Below are 16314 nucleotides of genomic sequence, written 5' to 3' on the forward strand. Positions count from 1 at the left end.
GACTTGAATGATAATTCTTCGAACATTCGACATTTAAGTATGTTTGCTGTTGATTTTAGGAAATGGAAGTTCTCTTCCAGTATAGGTTACCTAAATATTTTCTTTTTTACCATGAATTCATATTAAATTTATTTAAAAAGCTTTTTCTGTACCCGTTGGCAGGATCAAATTTTTTTCTCTTCCATTTTGTATGTAAGGAATCACAATGAAACAGATTTTTTTTCTAATGTTAAATCATATTTTATTTCCTTGGGCAGAGCCTGTTTATTCGTTTAATATACTACTAATTTATGTAGGATATTTACTGCTGTGTAAGAGAGCTTACTTGATGTGTTCTTTTTCCGTCAGGGGAGGTATGTGGTCCTCATCTGGTTTTTAAATCCAGGAGGGCTAGCCTGGGAGAACGAATTGAACAATTGTCAATCTTTTGTATGTTCTGGAAGAGTTGATATAAGGTGGTGGTTAGATTTCCCTGATCATTTGGTAAAATTGGCCTCCAAAGCTGTCTAACCTGGAATGTTTGAGGGTGGCTTGAGCTTTGAATATTGTACAGTTTCTGTTTGTATAGTTAAAGTTTTCTTTTCCTCTTTGGATCAGTTTGGTTACTTATTTATTTTATTTCTACAAAGTGGTCAGTTTCATTTAGGATTTCACTTTTAGTGGCATATTTATGATAAAAAAGTTTTATTAGGGAAAGCCTTCACACATACAGAATAACAGAAACTAATATAATGAACCCAGGATACTTGATACCGAGCATGAGCATCTTTAAATACACAGCAAATCTGGTTCCAGTTAAACACTCGTCTACCTGCATATGAGCTGCTGGAATAATATGGAGCAAATCTAAGGCATTACACCATTTCATCTCTAAATAACTTAATATGCATTTTTAAAAGATAAGGATTTTTTTAAAAACAAAAAGCCGATAGTTTTCATATCTAAAAAATTAAATAAATGATTATCAAATGTTCAACTATTTTACATACTTATCCGGCCAACTTATACTTTATAAAATATATATTTCTTTGATGGAGTACAAAATGTGTTAACTTTTCCCCCCACTTGCTTCACTGTGGTGGTTTCATATACCTATTATACAGCTAGGGGTGTGTGTGTGTGTGTGTGTGTAACATTCTACCTGCTGTCCCGTGATTCTCCAACCTCTTAAGTTACTTTTAAACTTTACATACATTAAGCTTCACTCTTTGTGCTCTAAAGATCTGTGGGTTTTGACAAATGCCTCGTGCCCTTGTCTTAGTCCGTTTGGGTTTCCATAACAAAAATAGTGCAGACTGGGTGGCTTATAGACAACGCAACTTTATTTCTCACATTCTGGAGGTTGGGAAGTCCAAGATCAAGGGGCTGGCAGATTTCATGTCTGGTGGAGTCCTGCTCCCTAGTTCATAGACAGCTGCCTTTTCCCTAGATCCTCACATGCAAGAAGGGGTAAGGGATCTCCGTGGAGTCTGTTTTATAAAAACACTAATCCCATTCATGAGGACTCTGCTCTCATGATCTAGTCATTCTCCAAATACCCCACCTTTTGCCTAATACCATCACCTTGGTATTTCAGCAGATGAATTTTGTGGCAACACAAATATTCAGACCAAAGCAAGCATGCAACCACCATTGCAGTATTATGCATATGAGTTTCACTGCCCTGATAAATCCCTTGTGCTTGTCGGATAAACTCCATGGCCACCACTGATAGGTTTTTCATCTTTATAATTTTGCATTTTCCAGAATGTCATATAAGTAGAATCTCATACTATGTAGCCTTTTTAGACTGGTTTCTTTCACTTAGCATAATGAACTGAAGAGTCATGTATAACTTTGTGTGGCTTGGAACTTATTCCTTTTCATTGAGGAGTAGTAGTATCAATGTCTGGTTAATCATATATATATATATATGGATATATATTTATATCCATTCACCAAATGAAATACATTTTGGATGCTTCTATTTTTGGTGATTATGAAATAAGGTGTTGTATACATTCATAAACAAATTTTTATGTAGACATAAGTTTTCAAATCAATTGGGTAAATTGATTGAGTATGGCTGCTGAATCTTGTGCTAAGTCTATTTTCATTTTTTTAAGAAAACGCCAAACTGTCTTCCAAAGTGGCTGTACCGTTTTGCATTTCTACCAGCAACGAAGGAGAGTTTCTGTTGCTCCACATCTTCACTGGCAATTGTTCTTGGTTTTGTTTGCTTTGTTTTGCTTTTTTACGGATTTTGGACATTCTAGTAGGTGTGTAGTGGTATCCCATTTTAGTACACAATTATCTAATGCCAAAGGGTGCTCAGTACTTTTATTATGCTTATTTGCCATCTGTATATCTTCTTTTGTGTAGTGTGTGTTCAGATCTTTGACTATTTTCAGTTTTTTCTATCATTGAGCTTTAAGAATTCGTATATATTGTAGAGACAAGTTCTTTATCACATATGTGTACCACAGATGTTTTCTGCTAGACTGTGGCTTCTGTTTTCATTCACTTAACATTGTCCTTTGAAGAGCATAAGAGTTTTATTTTAATAAAATCAACTTGGCAAATTTTTCTGTCCTTGATCTTGCTTTTGGTGTTGACTTTAAAAACTCATCACCAAACTCAAAGTTATGTGGATTTTCTCTTATGCTTTCTTATAGAGGTTGTATTGTTTTTGCATTTTTCATTAGACCTATGATGTATCTTGAGTTAGTTTTCATGGAATATGTAAGGATATGTCTAGGTTATTATAATTTGTGTATAGATGTCTAATTGTTCAGGCACCTTTTATTGGAAAACCTGTACTTTCACCATTATTGCCTTTGTTGTGAATCACCTGACTATATGCGTGCAGGTCTATTTCTGAGCTCTATTCTGTTTTATTCGTCTATGTGTCTATTCTTTGCTAATGCTTATGTCCTCCACCAAATTCATATTTTGAAGCCCTCAGCCCCAGGGTGTCAGTATTTGGAGATGAGGCTTCTAAGGAAGCGATTAATGTTAAAAGAGGCCATAAGGGTGGGACCTTGATCCCATAGAATTAGTGTGGTTATAAGAAGGGAGAAGAGACAGAAGAAAGTACTTTTGTGCCTACATGACCTTTCTCTGTCTCTCTCTTTCTTTCTCTCTCTCTCTCTGCACATGCACAGAGGAAAGGCCAAGAATGGACATATTAATAAAGGGCCATCTACAAGCCACGAATAAGGCCATCACCAGAAACCAACCCCGCCAGTCCTTGATCTAGGACTTCCAGACTTCAAAACTGTGAAAAATAAATAAATTTCTGTTGTTTTAGCTACTCAGTCAATGGCATTTTGTAATGGCAGCCTGAGCTGACTTAAGACATAACCTCAGGTAACACAATTTTTTTTTGTTGTTGTTTCCTCCTAGAAAAAAAAAAAAAAGTAACTTTGACATTTAAAGTCTGTAGTTCATTTTGAGTTACATTTCTGTATGGTGCAAGATATGTGAAATGGCTGGTATTATGTGTCAACTTGTCTAGGCTATACTGCTCAGCTGTGTGGTCAAACAGTAGTCTAGATGTTGCTGTGAAGGTATTTTGTAGATGTGATCAACATTTACAATCAGTTGACTTTAAGTAAAGCAGTTTAACTTCCGTAATGTGGATGGGCCTCATCCAATTAGTTGAAGGTGTTAAGAGAAAAGACCAAGGTTTCCTGGAAAAGGAATTCTCCCACAAGACTAACATAATAATGTCGTGTGAGTTTCTAGCCTGCTGGCCTGCCTTCACTGTCCTGGAGGAGGCATGGAGAGACCAGGTGGACTGGAGTAGACTGTTGAGAGACTCTGGTCTGGTGAAGATGTCCAGGAAACCACGAGCCTCCAGGCCATTGTCCAACAACCACCCACCAACACCAAAGAGGCGAGGAAATGGAAAGCATCTTCTCAACCCTGGCCCAGAAGCCCTATCAAAGTGAAGGGCCCACCCAAGCTCTAACTCCTACCCTGTCCTCCCCTGGCACAACCCCCACCCCAGCCTGCACCATTTCTCTATGAAGCCCCTGTTCTCACCCCTCCTCCATCCTCTTCCCCAAACCAGTGCCCTTCTTTGATCTCCCTGTTGTCCTTCCAGGTTCCCAAGACAACCCGGAAGGGAAAAGGGACCCGTCAAGGAAGTTCCAGGAACAAAAGGCTCTCCCTAAAAGACCACCGCTTCAAAAAAAACCTGAGGAATGGAGTGGGTCAACACTATCCAGCCACTCTGACCAGTCGAAAGAGGAACTCCATCAAAATGCGCCACAGCAGGACCACAAGGGCAAGGAGACCACCACCTTCTCCAGTGCTTCCTTGGGCGCCAGTAATTCCCGGGCAAGGCCAGAGACTTCAAGGCTATCTGAAAAGTCTCCAGAGGTCTAACCCCAGATAAATAGCCAACAGGGTGTAGAGTACATTTTACACCCCAAAGGGTATGCCCCATGGTGATGAAAATAAAGTGAACATGTTGCAAAATGATGTGTGTGTCTGTGTGTCTCAAATGGTAGGGGTAGGGAGTAAGGGGGAAGAGGTGGGAGTGTGGGAAGGGAAGGGGGGATCCTCTACAATTTCTCTAATTCAACTTGCTCTTCGTTCTTTGGTTTCCTAGGGTGAAAGTTTTGGTTATTGATTTTAGATTTCATTTTCTTTTTTTTTTTCTTTTATTTATTTATTTTTTTTCTTTTTGGTAGAATAATTTCTTTTTCTTTTTCTTTTTTTTTTCACCTGTAAACAGTTTTTATTAAATTTAACCTAGTGCTTCTCTTTTTTTTATTCTTCTTCTTCTTCTTCTTCTTTAGGTTTTATGGTACGTGTGCGCAATGTGCAGGTAAGTTACATATGTATACATGTGCCATGCTGGTGCGCTGCACCCACTAACTCGTCATCTAGCATTAGGTATATCTCCCAATGCTATCCCTCCCCCCTCCCCCCACCCCACAACAGTCCCCGAAGTGTGATGTTCCCCTTCCTGTGTCCATGTGTTCTCATTGTTCAATTCCCACCTATGCGTGAGAATATGCGGTGTTTGGTTTTTTGTTCTTGCGATAGTTTACTGAGAATGATGATTTCCAATTTCATCCATGTCCCTACGAAGGACATGAACTCATCATGTTTTATGGTTGCATAGTATTCCATGGTGTATATGTGCCACCTTTTTTTAATCCAGTCTATCATTGTTGGACATTTGGGTTGGTTCATTTTCTAATATAAACATTTAAAATATGCTATACATTTCCCTCAAGGACACACTTTAGCAGAATCACACTTTTTGTATGTATATTTTTACTTTCATTCAACTTAATGTATTTTTAAAATTCTCCTAGACTCCCTCTTTGACCCATAGGTTATTTAGGAGCATATTTTAACATTTCCAATATTTGGGCATTTTTCAGATATCTTGGTGTTTGGTTTTGAGTTTAATTATATTATGGTCTAAGAAGAGGCTTTCTATTATTTCTATTCTTTTCAGTTTGTAAGCTTTGTTTGATGGCCCAGAATACCATCTATCTTGGGAGATATTCCATGCACACTTGAGAGGATTGTTTATTCTGCTATTGTTGAATGTGTTGCTTTTCTTATTGTTTTATTTAGTCAGAGTAGTTAATGGTGCTTTTCAGTTCATCTATATCCTTCCTGGTTTTCTGCTTACTTTTTCTCCTAAGTACTGAGAAACAAATCAAAGAGTTTTGACAAATGTTTAGTCCCATGAAACCACAACCACAGTGAAGGTGCAAAATATATTCATCATCCCCAAAAGTTTCTTCCTGTCTTCTTGCTGTGAAACCATCCCTTCAGTAGAAGTGATCCAAGGTGAGCAGAAGTGAGCATCTGCTGACCATGACCATTTTCCCTACTAACAAAGGCAGGTGGGCACAGAGAGCAGCAGTTGCTTTCACACACAGGCAGCATCCAGGAAGAAAACCAGATCGATAGTGTCACAGAAGGAGAGCTTTCTGGCCTGGACACAGGCTGTCACTCCCTTTCTTGCACACTGCCAGTCCCCAGGTCTGGCTCTGCCTTCCTGGCCTCCCTGGCTCAGATGGGCGATTCACACCACCTCTCCATCTCCACCCACTCCCTACAGACTGAATTAAGGGCCTTGCCACTTTCTTTTGTTTTGTTGACTTGGTGTTTCCTCAGCATATATTCAATAAAAGTTTTCTGTAGGAATGAATAAGTGCATGAAATGAATGAAAGTACCAGGCATGGGAATTCTTTGATTCAAATTATGGAGTCTGCCCCTCCTGGGCCTCCTGCCTACATGAGGAAACCCACACTTCCTTCACCTGTGCTCACCTGAGTTCAGAAACCCTGTGGAAACTACCACGGAGAGGGTCACTGCAGACGCCTTCTCCCCAGGCCCAAACACTGTCATGGAGGTGAGGATGCTCCCAACAGGATGCTCCCTGTATTGGACCCCACATGTCCCCATCAGTTTAACAAGGAAAGCTGCCACCTCCACTGCCTTGCCATACAACCTGCTCACGTACACACCTTGGGCCAGCCCCATACCCGAGACACTGTCAGCTGGCAACATAGGCCAGCGATCACTGCCCTAGGACACCTGTCCCCTTCTGTGCCAAGGGTTCAGAAGCCACAGAAGGCTATCTGAGACACAGTCGCCACCTGGACCATTTTCAAGGCACGTCCACAGCCAATCCTTCATCTGCAGAGTCTGAGCTGACTAGTCCCAGGGCACTCTTCCTCCCATTTCTCCTCCATGCAGCCCCACTGCCCCTTTCAACTGCTCGTAGGCATTCCTGGCCTGTCTCGGCAGTTGGTCATCAGTCAGCAACCCACTCACATAGCCCAGCCTCTATGGAGGGGCCCCAGGGGATAAAACACCAGCCCCCGGCAGACACGAAGACAGCTCCCACATCTGGGACGCTGGTGAAGGTGCAAAGGACCACTGGAGTGTTCAAGAGAGGTAGCTGGCCCAGAATGACGCAGGGAGTCAGCCAAGCTCTTCCTGAGAGAGGGAAGGGGATTCTGAGGGCGGGAAGGTTGACCAGCACAGCCCTGGTGCACTCAGCCACCAGGCCTGCCCACTCAGACCACAGGGCCCCCTCCAGCTGGTGATGATGTTGCCGGGATTTCCCAAGCCCATTCCTATTCATTGTCCTGTCCTCCCTCCTCCCTTCCCCCTTCTCTCCCTCAGGCCCCTGACCCCACCGGCCTGAACTCTGGATTTAGAGCTCGGAGTTCCAGCCTGCCTGGGGTTCTGTGGACTTGATTTCGCATGTGGTCTCTCTCATGGACGCTAGCAACGGCTCTCCCCGGGATCCTCCCCGGATCCTCCCTCACGGGCTAAGGGTCTCCTGTCTGCTCTCATTACCTGGCTCCCCTTCAGTCTGACCAAATCCTTCTCAAAGCAGAGAAGAAATGTCCTGTCCACATTTCAGAATTTTAAATCAATTGTGATTTTTATGAGAATTTCAATTGGTACAGCATTTTTGTAATAACATTTTAGAAATATTTTAAATGTTAAACTATTTTCACCCTTTCACTTTAACCCAATGTCCATGTTAATATATCCTTCTTATAAGAAAACCATGTCTGCCTAAAAATTCATATTCAGTGATGTTGATTTTATTGTAGTTATCATACAGCAAATGGGAAACAACTTATGTGTCCATTAGGAAGAAATAGTTTAATTAATTGTGGTGCATGCCTACTTTAGAATTATAGAAAGTGGTTTCAAAGGTGAGACAGATCTACCTATCTATCTATCTATCTATCTATCTATCTGTCTATCATCTATCTACTGTTGTGGAAAGATCCTACATCCAGTTTATAAAGTGATAAAAGAATATCAATATGTATATCATTGTTCTTGTATATTAAATAAAAACGATATATTGTTATAGTTTATCTGTCAGTGAAAAGCCTAGAGTCAGCAGTAAAATAATATACAACACTGTTAATTGTGGTGACCTCTGAGGGGGTGGTGGGGGTGGTGGGCGTTGTTAAATGTGGAGGAGATTTGTAAAGGGGAAAATTGTGAATTATCTACATTTCTATAATTTTTGCAATAAGAATATGTACAATACTACATTTTAAATAAAAAATATTTAAACCTGACAAACAGAAATACTAGCCATGTCAGTTTAAGCAATTGCTAGCTGTTGCAACAGAACAACCATGAATGGCTTGCCACAACACAAGTTTATTTTATGTGCAAAGAAATTCTGATGCAGTTTGCCAGGGGCCTCCACTCGCACATGACCCAGGAATCCAAGCTGCTTCCACCTTGTGATTCCATCATCTCAAGATGAAGCTGCCATGTTTGCTAGTGAAAGCGGAGAGAAAGCGTGGAAATGGCACACTGGCTCCCACATGCCTGGATGTGACAATGCTTCTGCTCCTATATTGGTATAAAGGAAATGTCACATGATCCTAACTGCAAGGACTTTACTGTTCCCATGTGTCCAGGAAGGAGACAGAGACAAAATGTGTGTGAGTACCATACCCTCCCCCATAGTAGGTGCTCAACAAAAGCAACTGTGATGATTTGGTATTACACTACCCTTCTCATTTCTAGGAGGAGCTTCTGAGAAGGCCAAATTTGCCGTGACATTCTCCACCTTTTTCCAGTGTCAAATATGTAACTGATGTTTTCAAATATACGATCACAACTAACTGCCCAAGAATCTTGAAAGTCTCAGCAGGAAGGCTTCCCTTTGCAATACCCTGTAATCCTTAGTAGGCTGAGCGTTTTTCCTCCATTTGATTCCTGGTCAAAATGTTAACCTGTGAATTTCCGCTACCCTCCACAAGCCTGAACACCTGTCGAATGCCTGTAGGCACAATAAAGGCCAGTATTTTCCCGTGGAGCAGGTAAACAGACAAGAAACAGAAGGCTGCTTAGTTATTCCTCTTTCATTAGAGTTGACATGTTTTCAAGGAATCGTTTTTAAACTCCTGGAGGACTCCAGAAATTTAGGAATTCAGCCTCAGTAAGTAGATGTTCGTTCCACTGGGATTTCCCAAGGTTTTTCTCATCTAATACTCATGAGAGACGGTTTGCTCTTTGACCATTTATCTGTGCATGTATTCAGAGGTGAATTCCAAAAGGACGCCCTGTGAAAGTCCGATTTCAAGTATCAAGGTGGTTCCAAATTCCTCTAACTTCAGGGTGACATCACACAAGAACCCTTAGATAATACGGCGAAACAGACTACTCAGCCCTTTCAGAAAACAGTTAGAGAGTGTGTTGAAGACAACCAGAGTGGTAACCAGGTGTCTAAACGTCACTGTCCCCATGTGAATTTTTATATCAAAAGGATTGTTGATATCATATGGCTTCCTGGGTGAGAGACGGCACAGCCAGAGGACTTCTACTGTGAGAAGGAATGCTCCCTGTCAGGAGGTGAGCAGGGGATTCTGGGCTGTTCTGTGGGGACGAGTGAGGAGCTGATCAGCAGGCCCTATAAGTTCCGGAGTCAGACAGGACACATGGAAGTGACCCGGGGAAATGTGCTGTAGTTCTGAAAGTGCTGGGGCTGGACAGAAGTGAACACATCTTGCCAGTGTCAGCTCTCAGGGAACCCAGCGCACACCAGCCCCAAATGGTGTTTGATTCTCATTGTCGCATTCTCCAGGCCTGCTTCATTATGCTGGCCTCGAGGTCCTTCTTTTTGTCACCTGAGAGACATGGCGCAGTGCTGAGAAGAAAGATGAAGTACCTGTCAGGAGGTCAGCCTCGGGCTGGGAGAAGTGGGAACAGCACGGGCTCTAAAGGAATTCACAACAGGGGTCTGCATTGTGAGCCTTGGATTCTTCATCTGTAAGCAGATGTGATAAGGCCTGTCTAGTAGGACAGTTGGAGTGTATGCAACGCAGGTGAAGCACCTGGCTCCAGGCCTGGTACAAATTAGGAGTTTAACAAATGGCGGATGGCTGTTATTTCCAGTATTTTTTAACCCAAGGCCCTAACACTCTGGGATTTTGTTGTTGCTGTCGTTGTTCTCCAGGACTTACCAGAGAATATACAGCTCAATAGGACATGGAATAATTAGCCCAAAAAGGAAGCTTCTTCCATAAAATTCAGTTAAGTATTTCCTCTCAGAGAATGCACTTCAAAATTTGGGTGTGCAGGAGTTCTGCCCAGCCAGGTGCAGCTCAAAGCTCCTACAATCTGTGTCAAAGACCAACTGCTTCTTTCTCTCCCAGCTGCTTTCCCACCCAAACCACCATTTTCATCCATTTTCTTACCATCCAAAATCTAGCCCGTGCTTACAATTGGTCAAATTGCACTTGAGATAACCTAGTTAGGATGCCTTTTTAATGGAGTCAGCTCTGGCTCTCCCTGCCCGGCAGAAAAGCACCTGGCCAGTGGCTCCTGGGCCACCCTTCCCGGGAAATTCAGCCTCATCGCTCAGGAAACCCTTGCAGATGATGGGTGTCCATCACCTAGATCTTGGGCTGTGTTCAACAGCAGTGGGACAAAAGCAGAGGACACCTTCCATTCCTGCCTGAGGTAGAGATTCCTCTCTGTTCATCCCCCATTCGAAAGAAACTGCTCAGAGTTGCTTTCCATTCCAGGCTTTTCCCTCACACTCTGAGAATCTGGCTCTGGACCCACCCAGCTTCATTGAGAGTCAGCCCCTTCAGAAGGAACTGAAGTTTCCCAAAGCCCAAAATGCCCCAGCTCAGGGCACTGACACTCCACAACTCTCACCCGGAGCCCCACACCCTCACCCCTCTCTTACATTTCCTCTACATCTTACAGGACTTCTCACCACCTTAGTTATATGACTGCAGGTCCTAGGCTCTACAACCCTATGGGTAGGCGTGAGTCTGGCTTACCTTAGCATCCCCACTACTAACCCAGGGCCTCCCACAGAGCAGACGCTGAGTGAATGGGAAAGAAACGAGCCAGTGAACAGGAAGAATTATTTATTCAGATTTAATTTCACTTGCATTCTCAAAGAAGTCAAGGAAATCCAGGTTTGCATATTTGTTTAATTTTACAGAATAGATTGAGGTACACGGCAAGAATTAACTATCTTTTGATTTCTTGAGTTATCTCATGTATGTTATTGCTAATTCGCTCACAATTTTAAGCAAATACTTTTTCCACTGCTATTATTATGTCACAATTCACAAAATGGAATAGATTTCCCAATCTGAATAAAAAACAAGACTCTTACTCCTAAACTACATCAACAGCACTATGTGTGACTACTGTCATTCATAAACCTGGATGCTGAAGCTCATTCAACCATCCGTTAAAAGGAACATTTGAACAATTCCAACAGGAAACAAAGATCAATCTCAAAGTCATCCAATAGAACAGAAACCCACTACTAAGAATGCTGACTGCTCACTTCAGAGAGTGAAGAATGGGCCTCATGTCACACGAGGCAGTGGAAACTAACGGATGGGGCCCCAGAAGGTGCACTGGCCCTGGCTGCAACTCGTGCTCAGACTCACTCTTCCCCCTCTCTCAAAGCCCACTCATGCAGGGCTGGGTAGGAAATGCGAGGTCCTCCACTGATCTTTAGCATATGGTGCAGGACTTTCACATAGCTGGTTTCAACGAGGGCCCTTGGACCCCACAGGAACTCGTAGCATGCAGGATCACTGCCGGGCACCTGCCGGTACTCCAGGTAGTTTTCCTGCACGAAATATTGGGTGAGCAGCTTCTTGGGATCCCCGAAGACACTGTCTTCCCTCCCCTCAAACACCTCTAACACACTCAGCTCCTCCCAGATTTTCTCCTCAGGGGCACAGTCGCCCTCTATTGCGATTATGGCCAGGACGATTATCAGGAGGCCTGCCTTGGGCATGATCTGATTGTCACCCAGCAGGCCATCGTAGGAGAGGCCCAGGCAGGTGGCAAACATGTACAAGTGGCCGATGGGGTCCACTTCCATCAGCTCGATGCCAAAGACCAGCCGCAAGGAATCGGAAGCTTTGCTGAAGATCACAGGAAAGAAGTACTTCCAATTTCCGATGACACTCCCCAGCATTTCTGCCTCTGTGACCGGCTCCCTGGCTCGATACTTGAGGAGCAGAAAATGAACCAACTCGGCCACTTTCCTACTGAGTGCTGCTTGGAAGCCCGACTCCAGGTCAGGGAAGGTGCTTGGCCCCTCCTCTTCTTGGTTGCTGGAGTCCTCATAGGATTGGCTCCAGAGAGTGGTGGTGGGGAGGCTGGAGGCTCCCTGAGGACTCTGGGGAGGATCTGGTGACTCAGCAGCAGGCACCTCCCCCGGGGTGACTTCAACTAGAGTAGAAGAGGAGGAGGCAGCCTCCTGCTCCTCAGTAGCAGGAGCCTGCGCACCCACCAGGCCCAGGGCCTCTCCTCGGGCCTCAAGGCCTTCTTCAGGCTTGCAGTGCTGACTCCTCTGCTCAAGAGGCATGATGACTCTGGTCAGGGAAGCAGGTGGGAGTGTGGGCAGGAGCTGGGCAATGGAGACCCACAGGCCTGGGGAGAGAGGGAGCGTGTGAGAGACCTCAGCTGAGAACTGAACTGAACCCTGGAGGCTCTAACAAAGGCTTACTTACAGATCTTCTCCTTCAGTGCTCCTCCGGGGGCCTCCGGTCCTCCACGTCACCCTGTCCCCTCAGAACCTGAAGGAGGAAGTGAGAGGGCACCTCAGGGTACAGCCGGCCAGCGCATGCTGAGGCTGCAGGACTGAAAGTATTGAGGGTGAGGCCAGGCGCTCTGGAGTCCATGTGTTCTGGGGCAGGTGGGGCCCTTGGTTTGAATCCAAGGCAAACCTTTACCGTTGGCACTATCTGAGCCCCCTCTGCTCTGTGACCTGAGGACACTGCCTCAGACCAAGTCCTCCCTGCCTTGTTCCTGGAGCTCCTGATTCCTGGGAGAGGAATCCACGGGCCCCCAATGTGCAGACAGCAAATGCAGCCACGGATTCCCAGAACTGTCAGGAGGGTTGGCCAGACTCTGTGAGGTCCCCACTCTACTGGGGTGGAGGGTCCCCTCTGTGCTCACTCAGGGCCCTCACCTTTCTCCTTATAGGGCCTAATCCCTCCCTTCTGCTGGCCTGAGAATCTCTCATGTCAAGAACTCACATACCCGATATGGCACAGAAAAACATGAGGGGACCCACATCTGGCCATACATTCCCAGGTCCTCCCGAGAAGGACAACGAGAGATATCCAAATTTATTGAAGTCCACGTGCCCTGGGTGAGGAGACTGCTTGGTCCTCACCTCCACTCCTAGCAGGGTCTGAGAGCCTCCCTCTACTGCCCTGAGTGCAGCCCCCTCAGACCAAGGCTTCCCCTTCCCTGACATCAATGATCCTAGGATAATGGAGGGACCTCAGCTGACAGCCCTGCCCAGGCTCTCTGAGGTAACAAAGAGCAGGAGCAGGGCAGATTTTTATGGGGCCCCCAGTCCGCATTCTGTCCCAGGGGTACCCTCAATCCTCCCTCAGCCTCCTCACCTGGATGCTTGGCAGATCCTAGGACCACTGCATCTGTCCACCAGATGGGGGCCCCTTGGGGGTACACCTTGGGCCCTGCAGATCCTGGCATTCCTCCCTCTGCTGACCTGAAGTCCCACTCTTCAGACCACAGCCCTCAACTCTCTTGTCACCCGGAAGGCGCAACGAGCACGGAGCACATTTGGCCACGGTGCCCAGCATCCCCCAGCCCAAGGTTGCCACTGATCTGGACTCCAAGGTCCCCTCAGTCCTCCCTCTTCTTCCTCCCCATGACTCCTCGCAGGGCTGGGCCCCAACCCCCTGCTGAAGTGGGTCTGCATCCCTAGGATTCCCGTAGCCGAATGAAAAGGTGCCTCAGTTTGAGACAGGGGTACAGTGGGCCCCCTGTCCTGGCATGCTGGGTCCCCTCAGGACTCCACTGTCTTCCAGGAGGGCCTGGGCCCTTTCGCTGCTTCCCAAAGGCCACACTCGCGATACCGAACCCCTTCCTTCCCTCAGCCGTAGATGTGAACCTCAGGACTCACGTGCCTGGCCGCCATTCCCGGAGCTTCCGTGATTTGATACCAGGGGCAAAGCCCGGATTCTGCCAGGATAGGGGTGGGGGTGGGGGTGGGAATGGGGAATGGGGGATGGGGGTGGGGTTGGTGTTGGGGGACAGGAATGGTGGTGAGGGTGGTGGTTAAGGCTGCCCTCAGTTCCCTCTCGGGGTCCTGACCTTGATTCCTGGCACAGCGTGGGCCCTGACCTCTTCTAACCAGCCCTGCCCTGGCCACATTAAGCTCTGTCCCCAGAGTTCCCTGTGGCTAAAGCGGCGGGGGTTGGCGGGGTGAGGTAGTGGCGACCCGGCCTAGAAGTCTTCCCCTGCGGGGTGGTCCAGGCCCGGCAGCAGAGGCAGCACTGCATTATTTGAGGCCCTCTGCCTGGGGTGAGGCCCGCCTCAGTCCTCCCTCAGCGTCTCACCTTGCCTCCTCACCGAGCCTGGGCCGGCTCCCCTCCGCCGACGTCAGGCCGTTGCTCAGGGCGAGAATCTCGCGGTCTTCTGACCTCCAATGCGCAAGTCAGTGGCGTCACATCCTGGCAACGGTACTTCCCTGGGTTCCGGGCAGGGGTGGAACCGGATTCTGCCTGGATGGGGATCTGGATGGGGGTGGAGGTAAGCATGAAGATGGTGATGGGGCAAGGGGTAAGGATTGGGACGCGGATCCTGAGGCTGTAGATCCTGGTGGGGTCGGGGGAGTTGGGGGTGGGAGGGGCCTTCGGTCGTCCCTCAGGGTCCTGAAGTTGATGCCTGGCTGAGCCTGGACCGCCATCCTCTGCAGATTGTTTCTGCTCCCCTCAGACCAAGTCTCTGACTCTGAGTCCCCCTGAAGTGGCATTGGGGGGAAGGGCTGTGGTCTGGGTGACATCATTGCCTGCGTTTACCAGGGCTGAGAAGAGGGACTGAGCTGGATTCTGTGGTCCCTCTATGGTGTGGGGGCGGGGGGCGGGGCGGTGTGGACCCTCAGTCCTCACTCAGGAGGGTCCTCTTCCTCACCTCTGGCTGTTGGATGAAGTGATGGGCAGGAGATGCTCTGTTTCTGTCACCTGTGAGCATTTGCACAGCTGCACCCCTTGTAGAGAATGCCTGCGGGTCCCAGGCCAGCTGCTCCCTGCGCGGCAGCTCCCGCGGTTGTAGTGACCTCTGGGAGAAGACGCACACCTTCCACCGGGGCTTCTCCCCAGCCAGAGCTACACTTGGCAAACCTTTGGTCCTAAATGATTTATTCTCTGAATCGAAGAAACAGGGTTTACATATCTTCCAAGTATATGTGTAGGTAGCAATATATATATATTTATTTCTATGAACTAACACCTACCCTTAGTATGCATGATTCACTCTGATATCCTATTCTACTCCTATTTCAGTCTTTGCGTTCTGTTGAAAGAATTTTTTTTTTAAATGTAATTCCTCTCCCACTATGTTGGTTTCAGGTTGTTAATAGCGGAACTCTGGAGTCATACTGCCTTAACAAACCCAATTTTCCTGGTGTCCTGCTATTACCTAGGGCTCTTGGCATCGTGTTTTCAGGGGCTGCCTCAGATTGTGCAATGAAGTGAAGTGGAAAATTTAAAACTTTTATTCTACCCATTCCGTCATCTACCGTGTAGGCAGGCTACACACCTCCCCAACATCCCTGCTGCTAACCCCCTCCAACCAACACTGCAAGTGTCAAACACAAGTACCAGCTCAACACAGTCTTCAGTCTCACCCTGGGCTTTCTCTGTTTTGTTGCGTAGATTTTGTTGCTGATACTGGTTTTTTATTTACTGTTTCCATTCTGTAATTTTCCAGGTTTGATTTGGGAAGCAGAGCACAGCAGCCCAAATTTGTTGTAATGTCGGGGGCTACAGGTAAGGCACTAAATTGTAAATAATTTAAGCTGAGTTTACATTTTTACACTGTTGTGTTCCCCATGAATGAATATGTTATACTCCTCTGTGTATTTCAAGCTTTTTTTACCTGAATATGTCAGTATACTTCGAGAGTTGTCTCTATAAAGACCTTATACATTTTTATTAGACTTCTTTTCAGGCAATTCATGAATTTTGTTGCTATTGCAAATGGCATATTGTCTATTAATTGTTGTAGTTAGTTATTGCTTTCGTGAGGTGAAGATTTTGATTTTGCTGTAGTAATCTGTTGCACACCTCGTTCTGAAGGCCGATGCACTTGAATATTCCACATGCCTTTTCCTTTGAATTTTCAAAATCGATAATGGTATTATCACTAAACATTACATATTCTTCCAATATTCATACCACTTACTCATTTGGGTACTTATAGTTCTTTGTGTCTCAATCCTGATTTCAAACGTAGAGATAATAGCCTACATCTACTTCTCGTTCCTGACGTGAATGATAATTATTCGA

At 45.8% G+C, this 16314-nt stretch overlaps 1 protein-coding gene across 3 annotated transcripts; it reads right to left on the bottom strand.

The window, feature by feature from the left end:
* Window positions 1–10871: 10871 nt before the first annotated feature.
* On the bottom strand, window positions 10872–14442 carry LOC129053098 (melanoma-associated antigen 6). 3 transcript variants are annotated; one of them, XM_054545207.2, is made up of 3 exons: window positions 14365–14442; window positions 12502–12567; window positions 10872–12421 (listed from the first exon to the last, which is right to left on the bottom strand). In XM_054545207.2, exon 3 carries the CDS (start codon window positions 12354–12356, stop codon window positions 11421–11423), a length of 936 nt encoding a protein of 311 aa, XP_054401182.1. In that variant the 5' UTR covers window positions 12357–12421; window positions 12502–12567; window positions 14365–14442; the 3' UTR covers window positions 10872–11420. The 3 variants fall into 3 exon arrangements, with proteins under 3 accessions (XP_054401182.1, XP_054401183.1, XP_054401181.1); XM_054545208.1 differs by having other exon boundaries at window positions 13929–14378; XM_054545206.1 differs by having other exon boundaries at window positions 10878–12421; window positions 14120–14378.
* Window positions 14443–16314: the final 1872 nt, after the last annotated feature.

This window comes from Pongo abelii, chromosome X (genome assembly GCF_028885655.2).
Source record: "Pongo abelii isolate AG06213 chromosome X, NHGRI_mPonAbe1-v2.0_pri, whole genome shotgun sequence".
Classification (NCBI taxonomy): domain Eukaryota; kingdom Metazoa; phylum Chordata; class Mammalia; order Primates; family Hominidae; genus Pongo; species Pongo abelii.

Coding starts and splice junctions, on each gene's coding strand:
- LOC129053098 (XM_054545207.2), bottom strand. CDS start 12,356: ATGCCTCTTGAGCAGAGGAGTCAGCACTGCAAGCCTGAAGAAGGCCTT.